The 26794-nt window shown below is 38.7% G+C and overlaps 1 protein-coding gene across 1 annotated transcript in view; it reads left to right on the top strand.

Annotated features, from left to right (window-relative positions):
• Positions 1–3474: 3474 nt before the first annotated feature.
• The window catches only part of LOC101120769 (ankyrin repeat domain-containing protein 26-like), a 49088-nt gene continuing 25768 nt past the window's right edge, over positions 3475–26794 (top strand). The window contains exons 1-6 of the mRNA XM_060396841.1: positions 3475–3701; positions 9198–9267; positions 13767–13896; positions 14199–14260; positions 15426–15522; positions 18412–18440. Of these exons, the coding sequence (XP_060252824.1) occupies positions 3475–3701; positions 9198–9267; positions 13767–13896; positions 14199–14260; positions 15426–15522; positions 18412–18440 (615 nt within the window). The remainder of the gene's footprint in view (positions 3702–9197; positions 9268–13766; positions 13897–14198; positions 14261–15425; positions 15523–18411; positions 18441–26794) is intronic.

Genomic DNA, 26794 nt, shown 5'->3' with positions numbered 1-26794 from the left:
CACACAGTCAAAGGCTTTGGCATAGTCAATAAAGCAGAAATAGATATTTTTCTGGAACTCTCTTGCTTTTTTGATGATCCAGCGGATGTTGGCAATTTGATCTCTGGTTCCTCTGCCTTTTTGAAAACCAGCTTGAACATCTGAAGTTCACGGTTCACATATTGCTGAAGCCTGGCTTGGAGAATTTTGAGCATTACTTTACTAGTGTGTGAGATGAGTGCAATTGTGTGGTAGTTTGAGCATTCTTTGACATTGCCTTTCTTTGGAATTGGAATGAAAACACCTTTTCCAGTTCTGTCCGCCACTGCTGAGTTTTCCAAGTTTGCTGGCATATTGAGTGCAGCACTTTCACAGCATCACTTTTCAGGATTTGAAATAGCTCAACTGGAATTCCATCACCTCCACTAGCTTTGTTTGCAGTGATGCTTTCTAAGGCCCACTTGACTTCACAATCCAGGATGTCTGGCTCTAGGTGAGTGATCACACCATCGTGATTATCTTGGTTGTGAAGATCTTTTTGTACAGTTCTTCTGTGTATACTTGCCACCTCTTCTTAATATCTTCTGCTTCTCTTAGGTCCATACCATTTCTGTCCTTTATCGAGCCCATCTTTGCATGAAATGTTTCCTTGGTATCTCTGATTTTCTTGAAGAGATCTCTAGTCTTTCCCATTCTGTTGTTTTCCTCTATTTCTTTGCACTGATTGCTGAGAAAGGCTTTCTTATCTCTCCTTGCTATTCTTTTGGAACTCTGCATTCAGATGCTTATTTCTTTCCTTTTCTCCTTTGCTTTTCACTTTTCTTCTTTTCACAGCTATTTGTAAGGCCTCCTCAGACAGCTGTTTCGCTTTTTTGCATTTCTTTTTCTTGGGGATGGTCTTGATCCCTGTCTCCTGTACAGTGTCACGAACCTTACTTTTAGGCATATTTAAAACCCAGCACTGTTAAGTTTTCCAATTTCAAATTCAAAATGTTAGTCACTCAGTCATGTCTGTCTGTGACCAAAGGACTGCAGCCTCCCAGACTCCTCTGTCCTCCACTATCTTGTGGAGTTAGCTCAAATTCATGTCTATTGAGTCAGTGATGCTCTCCAACCTTCTCGTCCTCTGTTGTCCCCTTTCTCCTCCTGCCTTCAATCTTTCCCAGCATCAGGGTCTTCTCTGATGAGTGAGCTCTTCACATCAGGTGGCTGAAGTATTGGAGCTTCAGCCTCAGCATCAGGCCTTCTGATGAATATTCAAACTTGATTTCCTTTAGGATTGACTGGTTTAGTCTCTTTGCAGTCCAAGGACTCTCACGAGTCTACTCTAACACCACAGTTTAAAAGCATCAATCCTTCAGCACTCAGCCTTCTTTATGATCCAACTCTCATATATCCATACATCACTACTGGAAAAATAGTATCTATGTTTTAAACCCAATCTCCTAATTTATCCCTCCCTTCATGTTTCCCCTTTCATAAACATAATTTGATTTTGAGATCTGTGAGTTGGTTTCTGTTTAGATTCCACATGTAAGTGATGTGATATTTGTTTTTCTCTGAGTTACTTCACTTAGTATTGTAATTTTGAGGCCCTTCTGTGTTGCTGCAAATGGCATTATTTCATTCTTTTTATAGCCGAGTTATATTCCATTTTTTGTGTGTGTCTGTGTGTACACTGCATCTTCTTTACCCATTCTTCTGTTGGTGGACACTTAGGTTGCTTCCGGGTCTTTGCTATTGTCAATAGTTCTGCAGTGAACACTGGGCTGCCTGTACCTATTTGAATTATGGTTTTCTCCAGGACTTCCCTGGTGGCTCAGATGGTAAAGCATCTTGCTTACAATGTGGGAGACCTGGGTTTGATCCCTGGGTTGGGAAGATCCTCTGGGAAGGAAATGGCAACCCACTCCAGTATTCTTGCCTGGAAAATCCCATGGACAGAGCAGCATGGTGGGCTACAGTCCACTGGGTCGCAAAGAGTCGGACACGACTGAGCAACTTCACTTTCACTTTTTCCACTTTTCTCCAGATATATGCCAAGGACTGGGATTGCTGAATCATATGGCAAGTTTATACTTAGTTTTTAAAGAAACCTCATAGAGTTCTCCACAGTGGGTGTACCTACTTACATTCCATAAACAGTGTAGGAGGGTTCCCTTTCTCCACACTCTCTCAAGCATTTATTGTTTGTAGATTTTTGATGGTGGCTATTCTGATTGGTGTGAAATGATACCTCATTGTAATATTTCTGAATTTCTCTAATAATTAGTGATGTGGAGCATGCTTTCTGAACATCCTTTCATGTGCTTTTTGGTCATCTGTAGACGTTCCTTACAGAAATGTATGTTTAGATCCTACACTCATTTTGTGATCGGGTTGTTTGTTTTTTGATATTGAGCTCTTTGAGCTGTTTGAAAATGTTGGAGATTAATCTTTTGTTAGTTGCATCATTTACAAATATTGTTGCCCATCATGTGGGTTGTGGTCTGTCCTGTTTATGATTTCCTGCACTGTGCCAAAGCTTTTAAGTTTGATTGAATCCCATTTGCTTATTTCTGTTTTTATTTTCATTATTCTAAGAGGTGGATGAAAAAAGATATTGCTTTAATTTAGGTCAGAGAGTATTGTGCCTATATTTTCCTCTAAGGTTTTTATAGGGCCTGTCCTTATATTTAATTCTTTAGTCCATTTTGAGTTTGTTTCTGTGTATGATGTTAGGGAGTGTTCTAATTTCCTTCTTATACCTGTAGCTATTGAGTTTTCTTATCACCACTTGTTGAAGAGGCTGTCTTTGTGCCTTTGTATAGTCTTGCCTCCTTTATCATAGATTAATTGACCATTGGGCATAGGTTTCTCCCTGGAGTTTCTGTCTTGTTTCATTGATCAGTCAGTATATTTCTGTTTTTGTGCTAGGACCAGTGTTTTGATTACTGAAGCTTGCAGAGTAGGCTGAAGTCAGGGTACCTGATTCTGTCAGCTCTTGCTTTTCTTTCTCAAGATTGCTTTGAATATTTGGGGCCTTCTGTTTCCAAATACACTGTAAAATTTTTTTATTCTGGTTCTGTGGAAAATTCCATTGGTAATTTGATAGAAACTGCACTGAATCTGTAGATTGTTTTGGGTAGTATAGTTATTTTGGCAGTTATATAGCTATAATGTAGCTTTGATTTCTGTTTATCTCAGTTTCCTATCTTTCCCTCTTAGTTTAGGTAAGGGATTATTGATATTGTTTCTTTCAGAAAATGAGCTTATAGTTCTTGCACATGCACGCTTGTCAGTCTGGCAGGCCAAGCCTCTGTGCACATGGGCAATGTGTTTCGAGGTGTTGCTTAGCAACGATCATTCTGGGATGAAAGATTCTAAACTGTTGAGCTTCCCAGTTGGGACATTGTGGCAGGGCTGCTCTGGCTTACCTGTAGTGTTTGTTTGGGTTTAGGGGACTCTGGAGAGCTGAGGGGGAGGTGAGGTGTGTTGGAGCTTGTAGGCTCTGCGATGAAGAAGAGTTTTGGCTTCAGGAGGAAGAAGGGCATCTCGCCCTTTGGCTCCTCCGTCAACCCAGTGAGAGACAGCGGTCATAGAATCAACTTCCGAGGTCCTTGCATCCAAGACAAGGACCTCAGAAAGATCCACAAAGCTGCCAGTGTCAGCAACGTAGCCAAAGTGCAGCAGGTTCTGTTGCCCAGGAGGAATGGCCTGAATGACAGGGAGAAGATGAACAGGTAAGCGAGGTGAAGGGCCTGGCAGGGGTCCCTCCTGTGAGTTTCCCTTCCAAGGCTCTTGGACACCTTCCTGAGATCCAGCACCCCACAGACTTTATAGTCAGCAGAAAGCCTTAGCTGGTTTCAGACCCACTTGTAATTCCCCTTATAGGGCACTTTGCTGATGGTTTTGAAGTCATTTAACTGAATGTCAGTAATCACAGAAACGAAATGAAACATGAATAACATCTGTTTTTTCTGTCTTCCTCCTACTTTTTATTTGCATGGGTTAGCATGATGTACTCATGAGTAAGAGCTCTCAAGTTCTATAGCCTTCAAGAAATCTTCTGGAACCTCCTGGCTCTCACATTTTTTCTCATGTGATTTATGAAAACACTTCTTCATGGATCGCCAATCCATGGATCATGGCAGTGGACAGATTTCTGATGGTGTTGTGTCAGCATCTTATTTTTAATTTACATATTTTTATACCATAAGGTATATATTACAGAAAACTGCATAGTGAGCAAAATAATTCCCATGAGAGGTCAACTTCTGGATTAAAAATTCCTCAGATACAATTCAACATCCGTTTTATATCAGTGTATACTTAGGTGTATATGTTCTTTGCTGAAGGACATTAGAAGACAGCTTGCTATGTCCTGAATAGGAAGACATTTTCTTAGGATGTATGGTTTTTCTATACTTAAACCAAATCAATATATCGTGATTTTAAACATTTTGGGTTACGTATGCTGTCTTTAATTATTGTGATGAAATTAAAATTGTACATAGTAGACTAAGACTTGCCCTTCTTGATATAAAAATGTGCCATAAATGCCCACAAAATATTCATTCCCTAACAACTGTAAAGGGGATAGATAAATGAATGGAACAGAATAGAGAACGCCCAAACACCCAAATGTAGGTAAAACTTTAGAACTTGATACTGATGGCATTTTCTGTTAGGGAAGATAAATTGTATGTAGATGGTGAAGAAATAACCTGATAAAAGAGAAAAGTAACTCTATTTTTATCTCACCAAAAAGTTTCAGATGGAGTGTGGATCAAACATTTTAAATATGCACAGAGAGAAAAGTACCAGAAGAAAACTCAAATTCTTATTTATACATTGTTTTTCTTGCTGACAGTGACCTTCTTTTTTTTTCCATTTCCATTGTTTCTTAACCCTAATTTTTTAAATTGGAGAATAATTGCTTTACAATGTTGTGTTGTTTTCTGTTGTATAACATCATAGATCAGTTCTAAGTATACATATATCCCCTTCCTCATGAGCCTCTTCCCACCCCAAAGGCCTCACTAAGAATTATTTCAAAAGCAAGAATTCTTGAGTTTCCTGGATTTGGGCACACACAAAAAAATGAAAAGAAATCTGGAGGTTGAATTAACATTTTAACAACTCAAAAAAAATGTAACACTCTTTGTCAATCAAGCTGTCTATAGGCAAGTCAGATTAGCAGACAAGGTTGGTCTTTTTGGCACTAATAGGAATGTAGTACAGATAAAAATAATTTGGTGCTTTCAATTTTTTTTAGAATTTTTTTTGAGGATTAATATCTTCTGACAACTTTATCTGAAATGATCTAAGAATTTTATGGTTGTTTTTAATATTAGTGTTAAAATATTATTTATCACATTTTTAATACATAGCACTCACTAACTGATTTCTGAATATAAAGAAAAGAGACCTGAAACTTCTCCTGAAAATAGCAACTCAGGTACATCATCTGATACTGAATTACTCTTGGTGATTCTACCATAGATAAAGTAGGAGCAAGGAAGTTTCAGTAATGAAAGAACTATGAAAAAATAGGTGTAAATTGCATGTGTGTTTTATTTTCTAAATTAATTTTTTAATACTCTAGTATTCATAATTCTTTAAGAGGTTAATTATAGGTGATTTAACATCAAAGACAGTATTGTCTGAAAAGAAATCCATGTATTTAATATGGCCCCTAAAGTCCTATATTAGATCTTAGTGTAAATAAGAAAAAAAAATTTAACTTAGTATGATGTATATTTATTTCTATAGTCATATTATATCAAATTGGACTTCTTATGAGACTGAACATTCATTTTTAGAAATAGTTTGCATTTAATGAATGAATAGTTAGTAGTTACTATGTAGTGATTAGTCTCACTAAAATAGTTACCTGAGAACCTGAATAATCCCTTCCTGGTAGGATAAGAAATGATAAACAATAAGAACTGCAAAGCAGAGCCAGTGTGCAGCATAATAGTGAGAGATTATTTCTGAAAGATACCTACCAACAGTACAGAAGGCAGAAAAGCAATGCCTGGTTGAGATCCAGTTATTTCGCCTAGTGTTGTACCAAGCAGGTCTCTATTACCAACTTCATTCCTTACAGATCCAAAGAGAGTGAGGTAGGTTGACTTCATTAGGACCAAATGTTTTCTTCCACGTGTTAGATAATTGTCATGACAGTATAGTTTTTTAAGAACAAGATGTTCTCTTGCTATCAGTTAAAACATTATCATAATCGATATTCAAATAGATCAACTTGGGACTCTGCAGGTTCTACTAAAAGCACAAAAAATACTTCGGATTAACAAAAACAGCATTAGGCCTGCTCAATGTGGCACATTGCACAGGGTGTCTGAGGATACCTTTAACTGAGTAGACCTCTATCTAATCAAAGGGGGCTTCCCAGATGGCTCACTAGTAAAGAATCCACCTGCCAATGCCGGAGATATGGCTTGATCCCTGTGTCGGTAAGATCCCTTGGAGAAGGAGATGGCAATCCACTCCACTACTTTTGCCTGGGAAATCCCATGGACAGAAGAGCCTGGTGAGCTGCAGTCCATGGGGTTGCAAGAGTCAGACATGACTTGGTAACTGAACAACAAAAACATCTATCAAAGAACTGTAGGTTGGTTTAATACATTAGTCAGAGGAGATACAGAGATGACAGAGTCTTAATCTTCAATATATTCATAATAGAAAAGAGTTGTCTCTGGTTAATTTCTGTATTTTTCTAAACAAAATTTTCAAAGAAAACATGCTTATTTAGTTGTTCATTTGTTCACTAAACAGATAACTTTCAAGAGTCTTTCATGTACATTGTTCTGATGTCACAGGGTGCAAACATTTAAAAATCACTGCCCCTGCTCTTCAGGCTCGAGCTTGCGGGCTCCTCTCCCCATGGAGTCACTGCATGTGAGTCATCCCTCTAGCATCAGATCATGATGACCCCTGGGAAATGTTGTCCAAAAGCACCAGAGTCCGTGGCTCCCTCCATCCTTCCCTCCCTCCCTCCCCTTGTTCATCAGCTTAGGCTGTGATGATGTATGACTTCCAAGCTGCAAAAGCATGATTTCTATAAACATTTGCCATATAATGGGGAGGATTGATATAATGATATCCCTCATTAGTACACAGCACTCTTTGGACCATCCTGCTCTATGTGGTCCAGATACTCTTGAGCAATGGAAGGAGAGAATATCAAGAGATTCTTTTTAAACATATTAGTGTGTGTGTATATATATATGTAAGTATTTAGACATTTTTTAAAAGTTCAGCTTCTGTGTACCCTACTGCATGCTCACCACTACAGTTCCAGTCCCCATTCTCACAATCGAGTTGACCCCCTTTACCCGTCTGCCCTCCCCCACCTCCCTTTCAAGATATTATCCTTTCTAAATCTGGAATCACTACATCTTTCATACTTCTCTTGCCTTTGGAAAGCGGGCCAGGAAGAGAAGACTTTGATTCCTAATTTTTACCACACTGTAAAGTTCAGTGCCTGTAGACCTAGCTTCCCTGTGATAGGGCATTTTCATTGTGAACTGAAGAGTCAGAGAAGTTATGTCCCTGCAAGACACCTATAGTCTCTGTTCGCTGCTCCAGGCAATGGAAGCCCAGAAACACTGAGCTGTTTAAGTGTGCTATTGTCAGTTTATGGTACTGATTCTATTAATGGTATAATATCATTTTCTGTCAGTCTCCTGGAGTTTGGTTAGAATTATGGTCATTGTAAACAGAAGTTCTATGTTTTTTTGTTTTGCATTTGATGACTATAAAGGGGAGGAGTGGTCCTCAGGCATTAGTGGCCTACGAGTGTAGTACAATCACTGTTCCCTCTAGTGTGGTCCGAAAGGAATACTTTTAAACAAAGCCATCAGTCTTGAGGTTTTATATTCTGTATTTTTCTTTTGTTGATTTAAAATGCATCTTGTTTTTTTCTTTAATATTGGATGAGAGTTCTGAAGAAGACTCTTTAAGCAGGTAGGATTTTCAGGATATTTTAAATTATATGTTTAACTAAGGGAACATGGAGAAGAGAAACTAATGTTTGTTGAGCGTTCTACTCTGGGTTAGACACTGCATTACGTACTTAACATTTGTGACCTCACAGAGTCATCACAGCAGCTTTGTAAAGTAGATGTGTCCTACTTTTACTTAATTAGACAACTCTGGTTTCAGGAGGTTAATGAATTTACCCGTGATTCTGTGGTTAAAATGAGTTGACCTGTGATTTGACAGTTGGCCTTCCTGGCTCCCACGTCCACTCCCATGTCCCTCAGCAGAGACCAAGAAGTACCCGTATAGCATATAAGTTAAAGATAGATATAAATTAGTTCTTTGACTTGTCTACATTTTAAGTTTTGACATTGTGGGGAAACTCCCTGTACTCCCTTTTAGAGTAAAGGAGAGAACTGAGGCCTTCTCAATAAGTGGTTTCCCTGCTGATGGACATAGACTCCCCTTTTGAATGGACTCAGATTTGTCTCTGAACCAGGAACAGACAATGGAGAAGGAAAAGCTTATTCTTCCACTTTGTTTTAAGTTATCAGGTTTATTCCAGTTTGGGCAAACAAAAATTATTTCAATCCATCAACTGGATTTTCTATTCAGCTATTAGAACTTTTGGTGAAAACAGATTATTTTTAGGCTCTGCCGATATATTGGCTGTCACTCTCTGTATGGAAAGTAAAAATGAGTGTTAACTGGATATTTCATAGGTTGGGAGAGATGGAAGCAGAATTAGGTAACTAAAAACTTTTTTGGAGACTTGCCTGGGGTTGCAGTGGTTAAGATGGTTAATAAGACTTCTTCCAGTATAGGCAGTGTGGGTTTGATATTCAGTCAGGGAAGCTAAGATCTCACATGTTTCAGGGTCAGACAGCCAAAACATAACATAGAAGCACCATTGGGACAAATTCAATAAAGACTTTAAAACTGGTGCGCGTTCCGCGAGCGCCGAGCCGGGTCTGGGTCGCGGTCCCAGTCACGGTGGCGGGTGGGCGGGTGTGCCCGGGCTGAAAATTTAAAAAAAAAAAAAAAAAAAAAGACTTTAAAACTGGTCCACATTAAAAAATCTTAAAAAAAAAAAAAAGCTGTTTTAAAACAGGCCAAATTGTATTCATGTCAAGAAAGTTCATTTAATATATAAAAACTTTCACTTGTTTTGTTGTTGTTGTTGTTATTTAAAGAAATGAACTCACTCATTTTTATTGTATGTTTTTGCTTTAAAGGTTTCCCAATAAACCTGGTGTTGACTTAGGGCCTACATCAGACGATGAAGTCTTAGATTCTAAAACCAAGGTAAAGTGTTCCATTGTGAAATTAGTTTTCCTGTTCTGAATTTAGTTTCATATAGTATTTACTCTTATGATTAAACAATGAAAGTGAAAAATAGATTCAAGGGATTAGATCTGATTAACAGAGTGCCTGATGAGCTATGGATGGATATTCGTGACATTGTACAGGAGGCAGTGATCAAGACCATCCCCAAGAAAAAGAAATGCAAAAAAGCAAAATGGTTGTCTGAGGAGGCTTTACAAATAGCTGAGAAAAGAAGAGAAGCAAAAGGCAAAGGAGAAAAGGAAAGATATACCCATTTGAATGCAGAGTTCCGAAGAATAGCAAGGAGAGATAAGAAAGCCTTTCTCAGCAATCAGTGCAAAGAAATAGAGGAAAACAACAGAATGGGAAAGACTAGAGATCTCTTCAAGAAAATCAGAGATACCATGGGAACATTTCATGCAAAGATGGGCACAATAAAGGACAGAAATGCTATGGACCTAACAGAAGCAGAATATATTAAGATGAGGTGGCAACAATACACAGAACTATACAAAAAAGATCTTCATGACCCAGATAACCAGGATGGTGTGATCACTCACCTAGAGCCAAACATCCTGGAATGCGAAGTCTAGTGGGCCTTAGGAAGCATCACTAGGAACAAAGCAGGTGGAGGTGATGGAATTGCAGTTTAGCTCTGTCAAATCCTGAAAGATGATGCTGTGTAAGTGCTGCACTCAATATGCCAGAAAATCTGGAAAACTGAGCAGTGGCCACAGGACAGGAAAAGTCAGTTTTCATTCCAATCCCAAAGAAAAACAATGCCAAAGAATGTTAAAACTACTGCATAATTGCATTAATCTCACATGCTAGCAAAGTGATGCTCAAAATTCTTCAAGCCAGGCTTCAGTAGTACGTGAACCATGAACTTCCAGATGCTCAAACTGGATTTAGAAAAGGCAGAGGAACCAGAGATCAAATTGCCAACATCCTCTGGATCATAAAAAAAGCAACAGATTTCCAGAAACATCTACTTCTGCTTTATTGACTGTGCCAAACCATTTCACTCTGTGGATCACAATAAAGTGTAGAAAATTCTTAAAAGAGATGGGAATACCAGACCACCTGACCTGCCTCTTGAGAAATCTGTATATAGGACAAGAAGCAACAGTTAGAACTGGATATGGAACAACTGGCTCCAAATTGGGAAAGGAGTACACATCTTTTGGTTTCCGTTCGAATGGAATATTTTTTTCCACCCTTACTTTCAGTGTGTATGTGTCTCTAGGTCTGAAGTGGGTCTCTTGTAGGCAACATATAAATGGCTCTTGTTATCGTTATCTATTCAGTTACTCCGTATCTTTTGGTTGGTGCATTCGATCCATTTACATTTATAGTAATTATTGATATGTATGTTCCTATAGGCATTTTCTTAATTGTTTTGGGTTTGTTTTTGTAGGTCTTTCCTTTCTCTTGTGTTTACTGGCTATGTAAGTCCCTTGAGTATTTGTTGTAAGGCTGGTTTGGTGGTGCTAAATTCTCTTAACTTCTGCTTGTCTGTAAAGCTTTTGATTTCTCTATCAATTTTGTATGAGTTCTTTTCAAATAGGATTTTCTATTTCTTTCTTATAGCATAATAGTACTTTAAAATGATTCATAATTACATCCTCACATAAGCATTTCTCTTCTACAATTTCAAACTTGTCGTTTAAGATCAATTTTAAAAAGAAGTCTTCTTATCACATCTTGAATTGGTGTTTTACAATTAAATTTTTTCACTAAACTTAAAAATGCTTATTATTGTAATATCCCACAAGTGAATATTTCATATATTTATACAGCTTTATATCTTTGAAACAGATGCTGAATTGACAACTTTAATCTCATAGTTTTCTTCCCCTGGTATTGTTTTATTTTCAAAAGTTCAGAATTCTGCCTATGTTTATACTAATTATACCAGCTTAGTATATTTTACAAATAATTATCCCAAGTGTATATGCTTTCCCTGAAAAAGTTTCTCTATTTCTAACCCAACGGTATTTATCCAAATCTTTTCAAGTCCCTTGCATGCCTCAAATTCATTTATTACACCCCAAACTGAAGCCATTGTCCTTGATGCGTCCCTCCTTCCTGCCTCTTTATAAGCAACCCTGTCATCTGTCCTCCCATCCTAGTAGACAGAATCACTGAAATGCTACAGGAGGAAAAGCTCTGGACTCCACCTTCCTTGAAATTACTGTATCCAGTCACTCAGCAAGTTCAGTATTTTCTACCTGCTTAACATTTTTCATATCTTATTACCCTAATTCATTTTTCACCTATCATCTTGAAATATTCTTTTCCAGTTTTGCTCTCCTGATGTTCATCTTTATGTTGCTGCCAGAGTAATTATTCTAAAACATACTTGCCAATCTTTTCTTTCCTCTTGACTCTGCAGTTGGTTGTAGAATGACTCTTACCATCTTTATTTGGCTGTTTTTTACAGCCAGATTTGCTTTTTAATTGCACTTTCATACATACATGTACAGTGTGTAGTGTGCTTAATGTCCTCTGTGGAGTAATGCTTATCGGTTTTTGTTTTTTCCATGATGCTGTCTTTAAAATCCTGTCATATTTACTACTTCCTGGTGTAAATATGAATATATTTGAATAAAAGCATGGCACCAAATAAAATAAAATATATTTGTGATGATGTAACACCTTTACTCATCTCACATGCTAGTAAAGTGATACTTTAAATTCTCCAAGCCAGGCTTCAGCAATACATGAACTGTGAACTTTCAAATGTTCAAGCTGGTTTTAGAAAAGGCAGAGAAACCAGAGATCAAATTGCCAACATCTGCTGGATCATTGAAAAAGCAAGAGAGTTCCAGAAAAACATCTATTTCTGCTTTATTGACTATGCCAAAGCCTTTGACTGTGTGGACCACAATAAACTGTGGAAAATTCTGAAACAGATGGGAATATCAGACCACCTAACCTGCCTCTTGAGAAATCTGTATGCAGGTCAGGAAGCAACAGTTAGAACTGGATATGGAACAACAGACTGGGAAAAGGAGTATGTCAAGGCTGTATATTGTCACCTTGCTTATTTAACTTATATGCAGAGTACATCATGAGAAACACTGGGCTGGAAGAAGCACAAGCTGGAATCAAGATTGCCGGGAGAAATATCAATAACCACAGATATGCAGATGATACCACCCTTATGGCAGAAAGTGAAGAAGAACTATAGAGCCTTTTGATGAAAGTGAAAGAGGAGAGTGAAAAAGTTGGCTTAAAGCTCAACATTCAGAAAACTAAGATCATGGCATCCAGTCCCATCACTTCATGGCAAATAGATGGGGAAACAGTGGAAACAGTGGCTGACTTTATTTTTCTGGGCTCCAAAATCACTGCAGATTGTGATTGCAGCCATGAAATTAAAAGATGCTTACTCTTTGGAAGGAAAGTTATGACCAACCTAGACAGCATATTAAAAGCAGAGACATTACTTTGTCAACAAATGTCCATCTAGTCAAGGCTATGGTTTTTCCAGTGGTCATGTATGGATGTGAGAATTGGACTGTAAAGAAAGCTGAACATAGAAGAATTGATGCTTTTGAACTATGGTGTTGGAGAAGATTCTTGAGAGTCCCTTGGACTGCAAGGAGGTCCAACCAGTCTATCCTAAAGGAGATAAGTCTTGGGTGTTCATTGGAAGGACTGATGTTGAAGCTGAAACTCCAATACTTTGGCCACCTGATGGGAAGAGCTGACTCATTTGAAAAGACCCTGTTGCTGGGAAAGATTGAGGGCAGGAGGAGAAAGGACAGAGGATGAGATGGTTGGATGGCATAACCAACTCAATGGACATGGGTTTGGGTGGACTCTGGGAGTTGGTGAAGGACAGGAAGGCCTGACGTGCTGTGGTTCATGGGGTCACAAAGAGTCAGACATGACTGAGCGACTGAACTGAACTGAATACCTTTACTTGTGTAGTAGATCCCCATCATGTGAAGGAAAAGGATGACACTTGCTTTCTCCCACTTGAACCTGATCCTCCAGTTTTGTCTCTCTGTATGGTTCCCAGTAACTCTGCTCTAGTTTTCTATGTGACTGGTGACCATTGTTTCACATCTCACCCATGTGCTCGGGCCGCCCTTCCTAGAACCCCCCTCATGTCCTGGCTCTGCACTGTCTGTCTTCTGAGACACAGCCCTTTGTCCCAGCGTTCCTTGAGCTTCGCAAGTTCACCTGCCTCCTTTCTCCTTTGTGCCTTTCCTGTGCTCTGTCTGCTTCAGTTGCAGAGCTGTTGAAGGATACTTTTCTGCTCTTGTTTGTTTTCATGTGTCTCTACCTCGCCTAGAACACAATGCAGAATCACTCTTTTCTTTACATTTCTAACTTCTCCCAGGACAGTGTCTATGATTTCCTAGACACAGTGAATGTTTGTCATCTTACTGATTGAGTGAGTGGCCAAATGAATGAATATGTTTTCTGAAGTTGGGTTTTTGTTTTATTTTGTCTTGTTTGTATAGGAAGGAGCCACAAAGTCAGAACTTGTTGCAGAAAAAAGTGATACTGATATTATTGACAGGGCTCCCCAAGAGCAAACAAATCATGACCATTTGAGTTCTGTTGATGGAGCACACAAAAATACTAGAAGTGGTAAGTTAGGGAACATCTGTGAATTTTTCCTATGCTTAAAAGCTCATATAAAACCATCTAAAGGGTATGCATCCAAATATGATATGCATTTCTTTTGAAGTATATTTCTTTTGCTCTCTTTCTTCAGAACTATCCCACCTACTACCAACCTTTTCTTCCTGAGAATGCTTCAACTCTCTGAAATTCTTTTCCACTACTTTATTTTATTGAAATATTCATGGATAGAGATAGGCTTATATATGTCTTTAAAATTCATAGTTAGTAAATGTTCTCATTAATGTATCTGTGACACCATTTTCCAGATATGCTGTCAGCCTTAGGATTGGGAGAAGAGGAAGATATAGAATCACCTCGGGATTCTGAGGTATTGTCTTCTATTATTATTTTGAAATGGAAGCACCAAGTGATGTAAGAACATAAAAGCAAGAGATGCTATGACTTTCTCACCTTTGCATTTCCCCATCAAAACTTGGTTCTTACTTTAAACCTGTATTGAATAAAATAATTCTGTGCTAAATACTACCAAATAGTACACTTTTGTTCACTTGCAAGATTCACCTAATGAAATCAGTGTTGTACAGAAACCAAGGCTTAGAAGTCCTAAGGAATCCATTGGGGTTCTGAAGTTACATTTATCTAAAAACCGTAGCATTACTCCAGGTCAGTCTATGATCAAATGTTTCTTTCTTTCTTCCTCTGTTCCTTCCTTTCTTCTTTCAATTTTTATTGAAGTACAGTTGATATACCGTATTGTGTCAGTTTCCTATGTGCCTCAAAGTGAATCAGTTACATGTATATACATATATATTTAAATCAACTCTTTTTTATATTCATTTCCCATATGCGCTTTTACCAAATATTGAGTAGAGTTCCTGGTGCTATACAGTAGGTCCTTATTGTTTATCTATTTTATACACAGTAGTGTGTATGTGTCAATCCCAATCTCTGAACCAAATGTATGTTTCTTTGGTACATATGCATGCGTAAAACTGTTAGGGTCAGAGAGAAACAGGTTGAATTGTGGGTTTTTGCAACACTGACATTGAAAAGTAACTATGTGAAACTTGAACCTATTACTACATTTGGATTGTCAGGTTGATTTGCAAAGAACATTTCAAGAGAAGTAAAAGCATGGGAAATAGTAATAAATATGTGGGGTTATAATAACAGCAGTTAGCTTTAGTGATGTTTTAGTAAGTGCAAACCATTTTGGATTGCTTAAGTAGCACGTGCAGAGTACATTTATGGCATCTGTACTTGAAGTAATATAAAGTATCAATGTCCTGTTTGAAGGTGGGAGCTATGGAGGGAGATAAGAAGGGCCTGATCTCTTAGATGCAGGCAGCCACTGCCTGGTGATCCAGCACCGTGTTTGAATTCAGCATCCTGGTTCTGTCACATAGCAGCTGTGGGATATTGACAAAACCTATCTTAACCTGGTTAAAAGTAGGCAGTTTTTAAAAGTACGGTATTTTTTTCAAAAGGGATTAGGAACTCTTTGCGCAACTCATTATTATCATTAATTCTAGCAGAGTATCTCTGAGAGCCTTCCACAGAAGTATGTGGATCATTTATCTGGAACTGCTGGTGAAAGGGGAAAAAAGACATTAAATGTACAAGTAGAAGGTAAGAACTGTATTTTACAGAAAAGTCATTTGACAGAACCTTGGTTGAAAATGGGAATGCTGATATATTCTAATAGGCAAAGAAAATCACCTGTCGGACGGGTAGTGAGAAAAAAGGAGAAAACCAGGGCAATTTTGTGTATCTTATCAGGTGCCAATGACAGATTACATTGAGAATCCAGTTTAAGAAGCTAAATTATTAGTTATTAAGCTTACTTCACTGTCCAATGTTTAAGACTTTGTCTGGTTAAGGCTCTCCAATGCAGGGGGTGCAGGTTCTATCCCTGGTCAGGGAACTAAGATTCCATGTGACACATGACCAAAAAAAAAAAAAAAAATATATATATATATATATATATATATATATATAAAAGTTCTGTTTAGGTCAAGAAATAAGAAGCAAGAGGGAATGAAGAATGAGAGAGGCAGAGGGCACAGGGAAGAAAAGAAGAAAGGGAAGCATGGGTCTGTGGGGGAAGGTAGCAATAAGTAATAAAGGTCTTTAGATAAACGGAGAGTATTTGACATGGACGATGAATTTGAAGTGAGCTTCCGGCACCAAAACTTGTCAGAGAAGAACAGCAAAGTTCTCCCCCTCTTCCTGTTTTACTCGTTATTAGGAAGACACTGAGAACTGAGGTCTCGGCAGCAGAGCTGTGCTTTATCCTCTGTGGAGGAGCACGGGCATAGGTGCTCAGCTGTAAATGTTTCAAATTGATGTCATACGAAACGTTGCTGCTTTCTAGGATGGTGTCACATAGGCCACGACAAGAGAACTGGAAAGAAGGAGAGAGCAGGGGGCGTGATGGGGAGACAAGGAACACACAGCATGAAAGCGAGTTCACTGGAAAGTTTCCAACTTCTAATGCAGTTTCAGTATCTAATGCAGTGTTACTTCAACTTAATTCACTCTCCTGAAAACTTAGCCTCCGTTTCCTCACTCTAACACTTCCCCCCAAACTGAAACTGCATTAGAAGTTGGAAACTTTCCAGTGGACTTGCTTTCATGCCTGTAGAAGCACTCCGGGAGTTGGTGACGGATAGGGAGACCTGGCGTGCTGCAATTCATGGAGTCGCAAAGAGTTGAACACGACTGAGCGACTGAACTGAACTGAACTGAATGTAGAAGCAGACTCCTTATAGACTGGAGTTTCTCAAATTTTAATTAGTAGCTTGAGGACCAAGTTTGAAGTATACATGCTGAGCAGGAGGTCTGGAAATCTGCATTTCTAACAAGCTCTCAGAGTAGCAAGGGTGTAGCCTTGCATTTAGAGAAATCTGGAAGAAGAGCTTTGGATAGTGGAGAACATAACAGGATCAAGGAAAAGCATTATTTTGTTTTTCTTTCTGAGCATGTTTATAACCAGAGGGAAACAAAGAGTTGAAGTAGCAATTATAGGTGTAAAATACCATTGCTAAGCAAAGAGGGAGAAAGAAATGATAGGGATGATCCATAGAAAGGATGTAAAGGGGGAAGATTTAAGACCACAGATCCAGAGATTACCATTTGGAGAGGAGAGAATCTACTGAAAGGACAAAGGGAGGAAAGTAAGGCCTTAGGGAGGTGAGTTTGGAGTTGATGAGGACCCTTGAGAGAACTCCTTCTAGATGGCTTCAGTGTATTTACAGGGAAAAGAGATAAGATCACTGTTGCTCCAGAGAATCCTGGAGGTTGGAGGGGATGCTCGAAGTGGGGAAACCTACAGGCTCTCAGGCATCAAAGATATATGTTGTACCAGTATTTGTGATTCAAATTAGATTAATTTGAAAAAGGATTCATTTTTTTTAAATATAGCTGATTTTTTGAAAGTTGTTTCATAGAAATCCTTTGAAGCATTAGCATGATGTATCATACCAAACTAAGTTTTGAAGCCAAACAGATTAATCAGGTTCATTCCCTAAATGCTAGAAATACTTTTAATGAATACTACATTGATTTTGAAACATGCAAATTTTTAATTTCTAATAATTCTCTGGCAATTGAACTTATTATTTCCTTTTTGATAATTGTATTTCAATATTGAGAATTTATTATACATTATTTCCTAGATGTGTCTAATAGACCTTCTTGTATGAGTGGATCAAGAAACTTTAAGATGGCTAAACTAGAGGAGCCAAGACATGTGGGCAAACCAGTAGCCCACATGGATATGGGAAAAAAAATGAATATTTTTATGAGCCATTTTCTACAAGTGTATATCCAGACTAATCAGTTCATTACTCTGTCTCTGATGAGAAATGAATTATACATTTTAGTGAACTGTCACCCCAGCTGTGCACTCCTTAAATGACTGGACAGATTGAAGAACATGATAAATACTTGTAATATAATGGTGCAAATGATAACTGCTGTGTTGCATTCAAGATATGCTGTTGCATTGTACCATCAGCTTTCACATTTATTTTCTTGGGTTCATGATTTGCTCCTCTGATTAAGATCCATTTTCTCCTCATTAGTCAACATGTTCACATCGATCTATATGCACTTTAATATTTTATAAAGCCATTGAAAACATAATGTTACTTTTGAAGTATTAACTACATGTTTTGGTAAACCTGTATTCCTATTTTTTCTTCACTATCTTTAGTGGATTCATAAGTCTGTCTTACCAGTGTCCTAAGATCCCCCTAAAAACAAGACACTAAAACCAAATGTATTCAGTGCAAAGACAAGGACTCTGCTCATTACTAACTCTGCATGAATATGAAGCTGCTGCTGCTGCTAAGTCACTTCAGTCATGTCCGACTCTGTGCGACCCCATAGACGGCAGCCCATCAGGCTCCCCCATCCCTGGGATTCTCCAGGCAAGAACACTAGAGTGGGTTGCCATTTCCTTAGCTGGCTTTCATATTTACATGTAATTAACTCTATGTCCCTTTTCGCTTTTAGATTCTCCTGAGAAATATCCTAACATGAAGGTAAAAATGTTTATGATTTTATCTTGAATTATGAACTGTGGATTGTATCATATATGCATTATTTAGTAATCAACTCGTTTCCAAACCCCATTCAGCCTGCAGTCAGAATGAAAAATTATGTTCCTAATAAAACAGTCAGAATGAAGGATTTACAAACGTCCGGTTCAGGTAAATTTTTCGGTACACAGTTAACTCTGGAAAGAAGGACACTGAAATATTTGAAATGCTCAGTCTTCAAAGTTCTAACTTATTTTTGCAAATTTAATTTAAGAATTTAACATAAATAAGGCAAATGTTATTGTTGATACCTGTGCTTTGAAACAAAAGATATTTACAAGCATAAGAAAAAGAAATTTTTAAAATGTAAGCTTGAACTCAAGATGTTTCTGTATATATTTCAGTACCCTGAAATTCTCAGTTTGGAATCTCTATACTTCTCAGGAATTCTCAGAGATTAAATGTTAGACTCTTAAGATTTTTCCAATGTCCAAAAATGTTGGTTGGAACCCTGAACTTTCCCTAGAGTAAAACTTTACTTGCTACTATATCAGTTATATTTCAGCTTATAATTATTTCATTATAGTGCTGTTACACAGATGAAAGTAGGCCAATCAGATATTTTGATTAGCAGACTGTATGTGTGTGTGTTTGTGTATGTGTGTGTGAGTGTGTGGTGTCTTTGATTATTAGAAGTAGGGGAAGTAATCATACTTTAATAAATATTTGATAGATATAATGTTTTTAAACAGTGATTCTGAAAGTTGTTTGCTTTAGGATCCTTTTACACTTTTAGAAATTATTGAGAATTCCAAGGAACTTTTGTTTATGTGTACTGATGTTTACTATATTGGAGTTCAGTTCAGTTTAGTCACTGAGTTGTGTCTGACTCTGTGACCCCATGGACGGCTGCACACCAGGCTTCCTTGTCCATCACTAACTCCCGGAGTTTACTCAGACTCACGTCCATCAAATTAGTGATGCCACCCAACCATCTCATCCTCTGTTGTCCCCTTCTCCTCCTGTTTTTCCTCCTCCTTCAGTTTTTCCCAGCATCAGGGTCTTTTCCAGTGACTCAGCTCTTCACATCAGGTGGCCAAAGTATTGGAGTTTCAGCTTCAGCATCAGTCCTTTCAATGAATATTCAGGACTGATTTCCCTTAGGATGGACTGGTTGGATCTCTTTGCAGTCCAAGGGACTCTCAAGAGTCTTCTCCAATACCACAGTTCAAAAGCATCATTCCTCAGTGTGCAGGTTTCTGTATATAGTTCAACTCTCACATCCATACAAGACTACTGGAAAAATCATAGCTTTGACGAGTCAGACCGATATTGGCAAAGTAATGTCTTTGCTCTTTAATATGCAGTCAAGGTTGGTCATAGCTTTTCTTCCAAGGAGCAAGCGTCTTTTAATTTCATGGGTGCAGTCATCTTCTGCAGTGATTTTGGAGTACCCCCAAAAATAAAGTCTGTCACTGTTTCCACTATTTCTCCATCTATTTCCCATGAAGAGATGGGACCAGATGCCATGATCTTCGTTTTCTGAATGTTGAGTTTTAAACCAACTTTGTCACTCTCCTCTTTCACTTTCATCAAAAGGCTCTTAAGTTCTTTGATTTCTACCATAAGGGTGGTGTCATCTGCATATTTGTGGTTGTTGATTTTTCTCCTGGCTATCTTGATTTCAGCTTGTGCTTCATCTAGCCCAGCATTTCGCATGATGTACTCTGCATATAAGCTAAATAAGCAGGGTGACAATATACAGCCTCGGCATACTCCTTTCCCTATTTGGAATCAGTCTATTGTTTCATGTCCAGTTCTAACTGTTGCCTCTTGACCTGCATACAGATTTCTCAGGAGGCCGGTCAGGTGGTCTGGTATTCCCATCACTTTAAGAATTTTCCAGTTTGTTGTGATCCACACAGTTAAAAGCTTTGGGATGATCAATAAAGCTGAAGTAGATGTTTTTCTGGAACTCTCTTGCTTTTTTATGACAATGGATGTTGGCAATTTGATCTTGGTTCCTTTGCCTTTTCTAAATCTGGCTTGAATATCTGGAAGTTCATGTTTCTTGTACTGTTGAAGCCTGGCTTTGGAGAATTTTGAGTATGACTTTGCTAACGTGTAAAACAAGTGCGATTGTGTGGTAGTTTGAGCATTCTTTGGCATTCCCTTTCATTGGGATTGAAATGAAAACTGACCATTTCCAGTCCTGTGGCCACTACTGAGTTTTCCAGATTTCCTGGTATATTGAGTGCAGCACTTTCATAGCATCATTGTTTAGGATTTGAAATAGCTCAACTGGAATTCCATCACCTCTACTAGCTTTGTTCGTTGTGATGCTTCCTAAGGCCCACCTGACTTCACATTCCAGGATGTCTGGCTCTAAGTGAGAGATCACACCATCATGCTTATCTGGGTCATGAAGATCTTTTCTGTATAGTTCTTTTGTGTGTTCTTACCACCTCTTCTGAATATCTTCTGCATCTGTTAGGTCCATACCATTTCTGTCCTTTATTGTGCCCATTTTTGCATGAAATGGTCCCTTGGTATATTTCACTTTCTTGAGGAGATCTCTATTCTTTCTCATTCTATTGTTTTCCTCTATTTCTTTGCATTGATCACTGAGGAAGGCTTTCTTATCTCTCCTTGCTATTCTTTGGAACTCTGCATTCAAATGGGTATATCTTTCCTTTTCTCCTTTGCCTTTAGCTTCTCTTCTTTTCTCAGATATTTGTAAGGCCTCCTCAGACAACCATTTTGCATTTTTGCATTTCTTTTCCTTGGAAATGTTCTTGATCACTGCCTCCTCTGCAATGTCACAAATCTCTGTCCATAGTTCTTCAGGCACTCTATCAAATCTACTCCCTTGAATCTATTTGTCAGTTCCACTGTATCATCCTAAGGGGTTTGATTTAGGTTATACCTGAATGATCTAGTGGTTTTCCCTACTTTTCTTCAATTTAAGTCTGAAGTTGGCAATAAGGAGTTCAGGATCTGAGCCGCAGTCAGCTCCCAGTCTTGTTTTTGCTGACTGTATAGAGCTTCTGCATCTTTGGCTGCAAAGAATATAATCAATCTGTTTTCGGTATTGACCATCTGGTGATGTCCATGTGTAGAGTCTTCTCTTGTGCTGTTGGAAGAGGGTGTTTGCTATGACCAGTATGTTCTCTTGGCAAAGCTCTGTTCACCTTTGCCCTGCTTCATTCTGTACTCCAAGGCCAAATTTGCCTGTTATTTCAGGGATCTCGTGACTTCCTACATTTGTATTCCAGTCCCCTATAATGAAAAGAACATCTTTTTTGGGTGTTAGTTCTAGAAGGTCTTGTAGGTCATCATAGAACCGTTCAACTTCAGTCTCTTCAACATAACTGGTCAGGGCATAGACTTGGATTACTGTGATATTGAATGGTTTGCTGTGGAAACGAACAGAGATCATTCTGTCATTTTTGAGATTGCATCCAAGTACTGTTTCGGACTCTTGTTGACTGTGATGGCTACACCATTTCCTCTAATGGACTCTTGCCCATGGTACTAGATATAATGGTCATCTGAGTTAAATTCACCCACTCCAGTCCATTTGGGTGCTTCCCTGGTAGCTCAGTCGGTAAAGAATCTGCCTGTAGTGCAGGAGATCCAGATTCGATGCCTGGGTCAGGAAGATCCCCTGGGGAGGGAAATGGCAACCCATTCCAGCATTCTTGCTTGGAAAATCCTATCACCAGAGGAGCCTGGCAAGCTACAGTACATGGGGTCATGAAAGTCGGACCCAACTTAGGACTAAACCACAAACCAGTCCATTTTAGTTCACTGAGTCCTAAAATGTCTCTGAAGAACTTCACTGTGCACTCAGAAAGAATGAGGATGGAAGTAATGTTTAGAGTTGTGAAAATAGTTTTGACCTCTTGGACCCCCTGGCCCAGTGGATCTCTGGATTTCAGGGATTCTCAGGTCACACTTCAGAACCAATTTTAAACCATTGACCTGGTTGGATGTGAAATGATAAAGGGGCCCTTGTGTTGACATGGAGTTTAAAGTTTCACTTTTACATTTCTTGCTTGTTTCTTTGATTTCTCTTAAGTAATTTAGACCTGACAAGTCCTTTTTTTCTAAAGTGAATATTTCTGTGTTGTATTCATTCTTGCCTCATTGCACTCTGTGCTCTCTGGATCCAGTGTGGTCCTAGACTTATCCTATTTTCACATGGAAATAATTAGTCACCCACAAGACTCATTTCTTATGTAAGTTTATGATGTCTATCTAAGGCTTAAAACATCAGTTCTAAAGATATTGATGATTTGAGGAAAGATGTCTCATTGTAATTAAAGAAGTTGTTGTTGGTGGTGTTCAGTCACTAAGTCAGGTCCAACTCTTTGTGACCCATTGCACGGCAGCACTCTAGCCCTCCTTGTGCCTCACCATCTCCCGGAGTTTGCCCGAGTTCATATCCATTGAATCAGCAATGCTATCCAACCATCTCATCCTCTGCTGTCCCCTTCTCCTCCCATCCTCAGTCTTTCCCAGCATCAGGGTCTTCTCCAGTGAGTCAGCTCTTCACATCACATGGCCACAGTATTGGAGCTTCAGTTTCAGCATCAGTCCTTCTAGTGAACATTTAGGGTTGATATCCCTTAGGATTGACTAGTTTGATGACTTTGCTGTCCAAGGGACTCTCAGATGTCTTCTCTAGTAATTCTCTTTGAAAGCATCAGTTCTTCAGTGCTCAGCCTTCTTTATGGTCCAACTCTCACACCTGTACATCACTACTGAAAAAACCATGGCTTTGGCTATACGGACCTTTGTCAACAAAGTGATATCTTTGCTTTTTAACATTGTCTAGGTTTGTAACATTAATAAAGTAGTAGCATTCATTAAAAGTGTTTTTAAAACCATGGTCTCTAGAACATAATTAAGGCATAATCTCTAGACATAATTAAGTGCAAAATAAGGTAGACATAGATTTTCTTAATAATTTTTTGTATGTTGAAAAAAATAATTATTGGTAAAATTCTTTTGGAATACAGAATATGTAATAGAAATTGAGTGAATCAAAATCAGTAATACTAGGAAGTTAAAAAGTAGAACAAATGAGACACACTAGTTAACATCTCTTCATGAATGACAGTGATGTGTAAGATACAGTAAGCTGTGAAGGACTAGTGAGTTCCAGGGGCGAGGAGGACATGGAACTGATTCTCTGAAGAAAAACTTTGTACAAGTTAGTCAGAATTGTATTCTTACTCACGTTCTAATAAATGGAGACTTTGTTTTCACATTTTTCAGATTGGGCTTCTACTGCTTTGAGCCTCAATAATGAGACTTGTCAAAGAGGAGGGCATTTGAAAGTTGTTGATCAGTTTGCATTGGCATCCCAATCAATGACCAAAAATCAGTCAGCATCCACAGAATCGGGACAGAAGACAGTAATAGATAAAGTAAAGATGATGACTGCAGCAGTGTTCATGGTAGGGAATTACACGTTCCATCAGCTGTGCAAGTCACAGCTGCCAGAAAACAGAGAAAGCAAAGAAGGTAATGCAAAAGCCCAGAGCAGTCAGCTGTGGGCCACCTGGGCACGGCCTTACCATCCTTCTGATGGTTCCAAATTAGATTTTGTGGCAAAATCTACCTTGTGCTGACTGCTTTTATGCAACCTATAGCAAATCAATATCTCTTAGCAAGGGTTTTGCATTCTTTTTCTGACCATAGTAATACAATAAATAACAGAGTTAGGAAAAAGTGAGTTCATTTAGGCTAGTATTTAGCATACACCTGAGAGTGGGTAGCAGGATTATGTTTAAAACTCTGGGACTAGTTGGGAAACTAAGTAGACATCTAGAGATTGCCTTCTAAAAATGTGACTTCTTAGCAATATTTTTATATAGCTGTCAATTCATAAGTATTAGTTATGATTATATCAGTATAACTGCAAAAGCAATTGTGATACCAAATACTAAAATATTTCTTGTGTTTTCTCTGACTTCATATATATATATATATTTTCACTTCATATATTTTAGAATTGGCTTTGCCAATGGTAATGGGGGTCATGGGAAATTTGCTACATAGTACTTCGTTCTCAGCTGTGTCCACATAGTATATCAACTTGTTTTATTATTTGTAATGAATTAAAGTTCACAAGGGATGTTGGTATAAAGGAGAGCTGTATTATTTAAAAGTAGTATATAGAAAGTCAATTCTGACTCTACTAGAATGCCGAATCTATTGAGTAACCACTTCTAATAATGTGTTCTCCATAAATACTAATTAATTTAGCACCTTTAAACAGTCATATGGTCAGGGCTGAAACTCCAGTACTCTGGCCACCTCATGTAAAGAGTTGACTCGTTGGAAAAGACTCTGATGCTGGGAGGGGTTAGGGGCAGGAGGAGAAGGGGACGACAGAGGATGAGATGGCTGGATGGCATCACTGACTCGATGGACGTGAGTCTGAGTGAACTCCGGAAGTTGGTGATGGACAGGGAGGCCTGGTGTGTTGCGATTCATGGGGTCGCAAAGAGTTGGACACGACTGAACAACTGAACTGAACTGATAGTAAGAAATTATACACTGTTTCTTTTTTCACTCCTGTACTTTTTTCTTTTCTATCCTCACCTTTGCACTTACAGAAGATTCTCAGTTATCTCCTAGAATAGTGACTACAAGCTCTAAACTCAAAGTGTTTGTCTTTTTCTTCTTTTAATCTATACAACTGAGTCATTTGCTCCTGTTTCTCCATGAGCTTGGTAGGTCCAGGAAAAGCAAATTCAAATAAAACACCTACACGAGTCCCTTCAACACTGGACAATGTGAAATAGGAAAACTACGAAATAAATAGAAGCAAATTCAGTCAGTTCATGTTGATCATTTCCCTTCTCATTTGATACCTTTTATAAAATAAGCAGAATCTACTTTTTCAGAGTCCCTAGATTTGTACATTTATTGGTTTCTTAAAAACTTATCTATACTGTACCCTGAAAGTTTTATATCCTAAAATATTTCTGTAAACACTCCCTCAGTTCAGGCCTGCATCACCTTTTTTCCCCCAGTATTAATGCCTTCAGATTTGTCTTCCTCCAGTTATTTGTATGCCCTTCAAATTCATCCCTCCCATAGCATTTAGAGTCACCAATCTCAAAAGCACACGTGACCATGAAGCACTCTAAATCACATTAGTGTCTAGACCTCCTAAAGTGCCACTGGTGCCATCAACTGCTGTGGATGCCCTCCTCACCTCTCGCTGTTGTTGTTGGTCAGTTGCTCAGTCGTGTCTAATTTGATGCAACCCCGTGGACTACAGCACACCAGGCTTCTGTGTCCTTCACCATCTCCCGGAGCTTGCTCCACTCACGTTCATGGAGTCAGTGATGCCATGCAACCATCTCATCCTCTGTCATTCCCTTCTCCACCCGACTTCAATCTTTCCCAGCATCAGGGTCTTTTCTAATGAGTCAGTTCTTCGAATCTGGTGGCCAAAGTACTGGAGCTTCAGCATCAGCATCCGTCCTTCCAGCGAATATTCAGAACTGATTTTGTTTAGGATTGACTGGTTTGATCTCCTTGCAGAGAGTCCCCTGGACTCTCAAGAGCCTTTTCCAACACCACAGTTGCAAAGCATCCGTTCTTCCGTGCTCAGTCTTCTTTTTGGTCCAACTCTCACATCCATACATGACTACCGGAAAAGCTTTAGCTTTAACTAGACAGACCTTTGTCAGCAAAGTAATATCTGTTTTTTAATACGCTGTCTAAGTTTGTCATATCTTTTCTTCAAAGAAGCAGGAATCCTCTAATTTCATGACTGCAGTCATCATCGGCATTGATTTTGGAGCCCAGGAAAATAAAGTCTGTCCCTGTTTCCATTGTTTCCCCATCTCTTTGCCACGAAGTGATGGGACCGGATGCCATGATCTCTATCAGCCCCTGTCCCTTTACTTTGGACAAGAATCTACCCTGTTGTGACTGTGCTTCTCTCCCCGTCTTGCTCTAGCCTTAAGTGCTCTCCCCCTCCTGCCCTCTGTGCCCTTGAACTGTGTAAGTCTGCACTCAGTCATTATCTCTAGAAAAGCCATCCCTGACACCTTTTATCTACATTTTTCTTTAAACTCCAGGGTCTAGTACTGAGCAGAAACCTGAGAAATAATTATTGAATAAGAAACACAGGGGCTCTGTATCAACCTAGAGGGGTGGGATGGGGAGGGAGATGGGAAGGAGGTTCAAAAGGAAGGGGATACATGTATACCTATGGCTGATTCATGTTGAAGTTTGACAGAAAACAACAAAACTCTGTAATGTAATTATCCTTCAGTAAAATAACAAATGGGAAAAAAGGACAGTTAATACCCACATGATTTTTAAGA

The sequence above is a fragment of the Ovis aries genome, chromosome 13 (genome assembly GCF_016772045.2).
Source record: "Ovis aries strain OAR_USU_Benz2616 breed Rambouillet chromosome 13, ARS-UI_Ramb_v3.0, whole genome shotgun sequence".
NCBI classification, from domain to species: Eukaryota; Metazoa; Chordata; class Mammalia; order Artiodactyla; family Bovidae; genus Ovis; species Ovis aries.
This window is presented reverse-complemented; position numbering and strand designations above follow the sequence as displayed.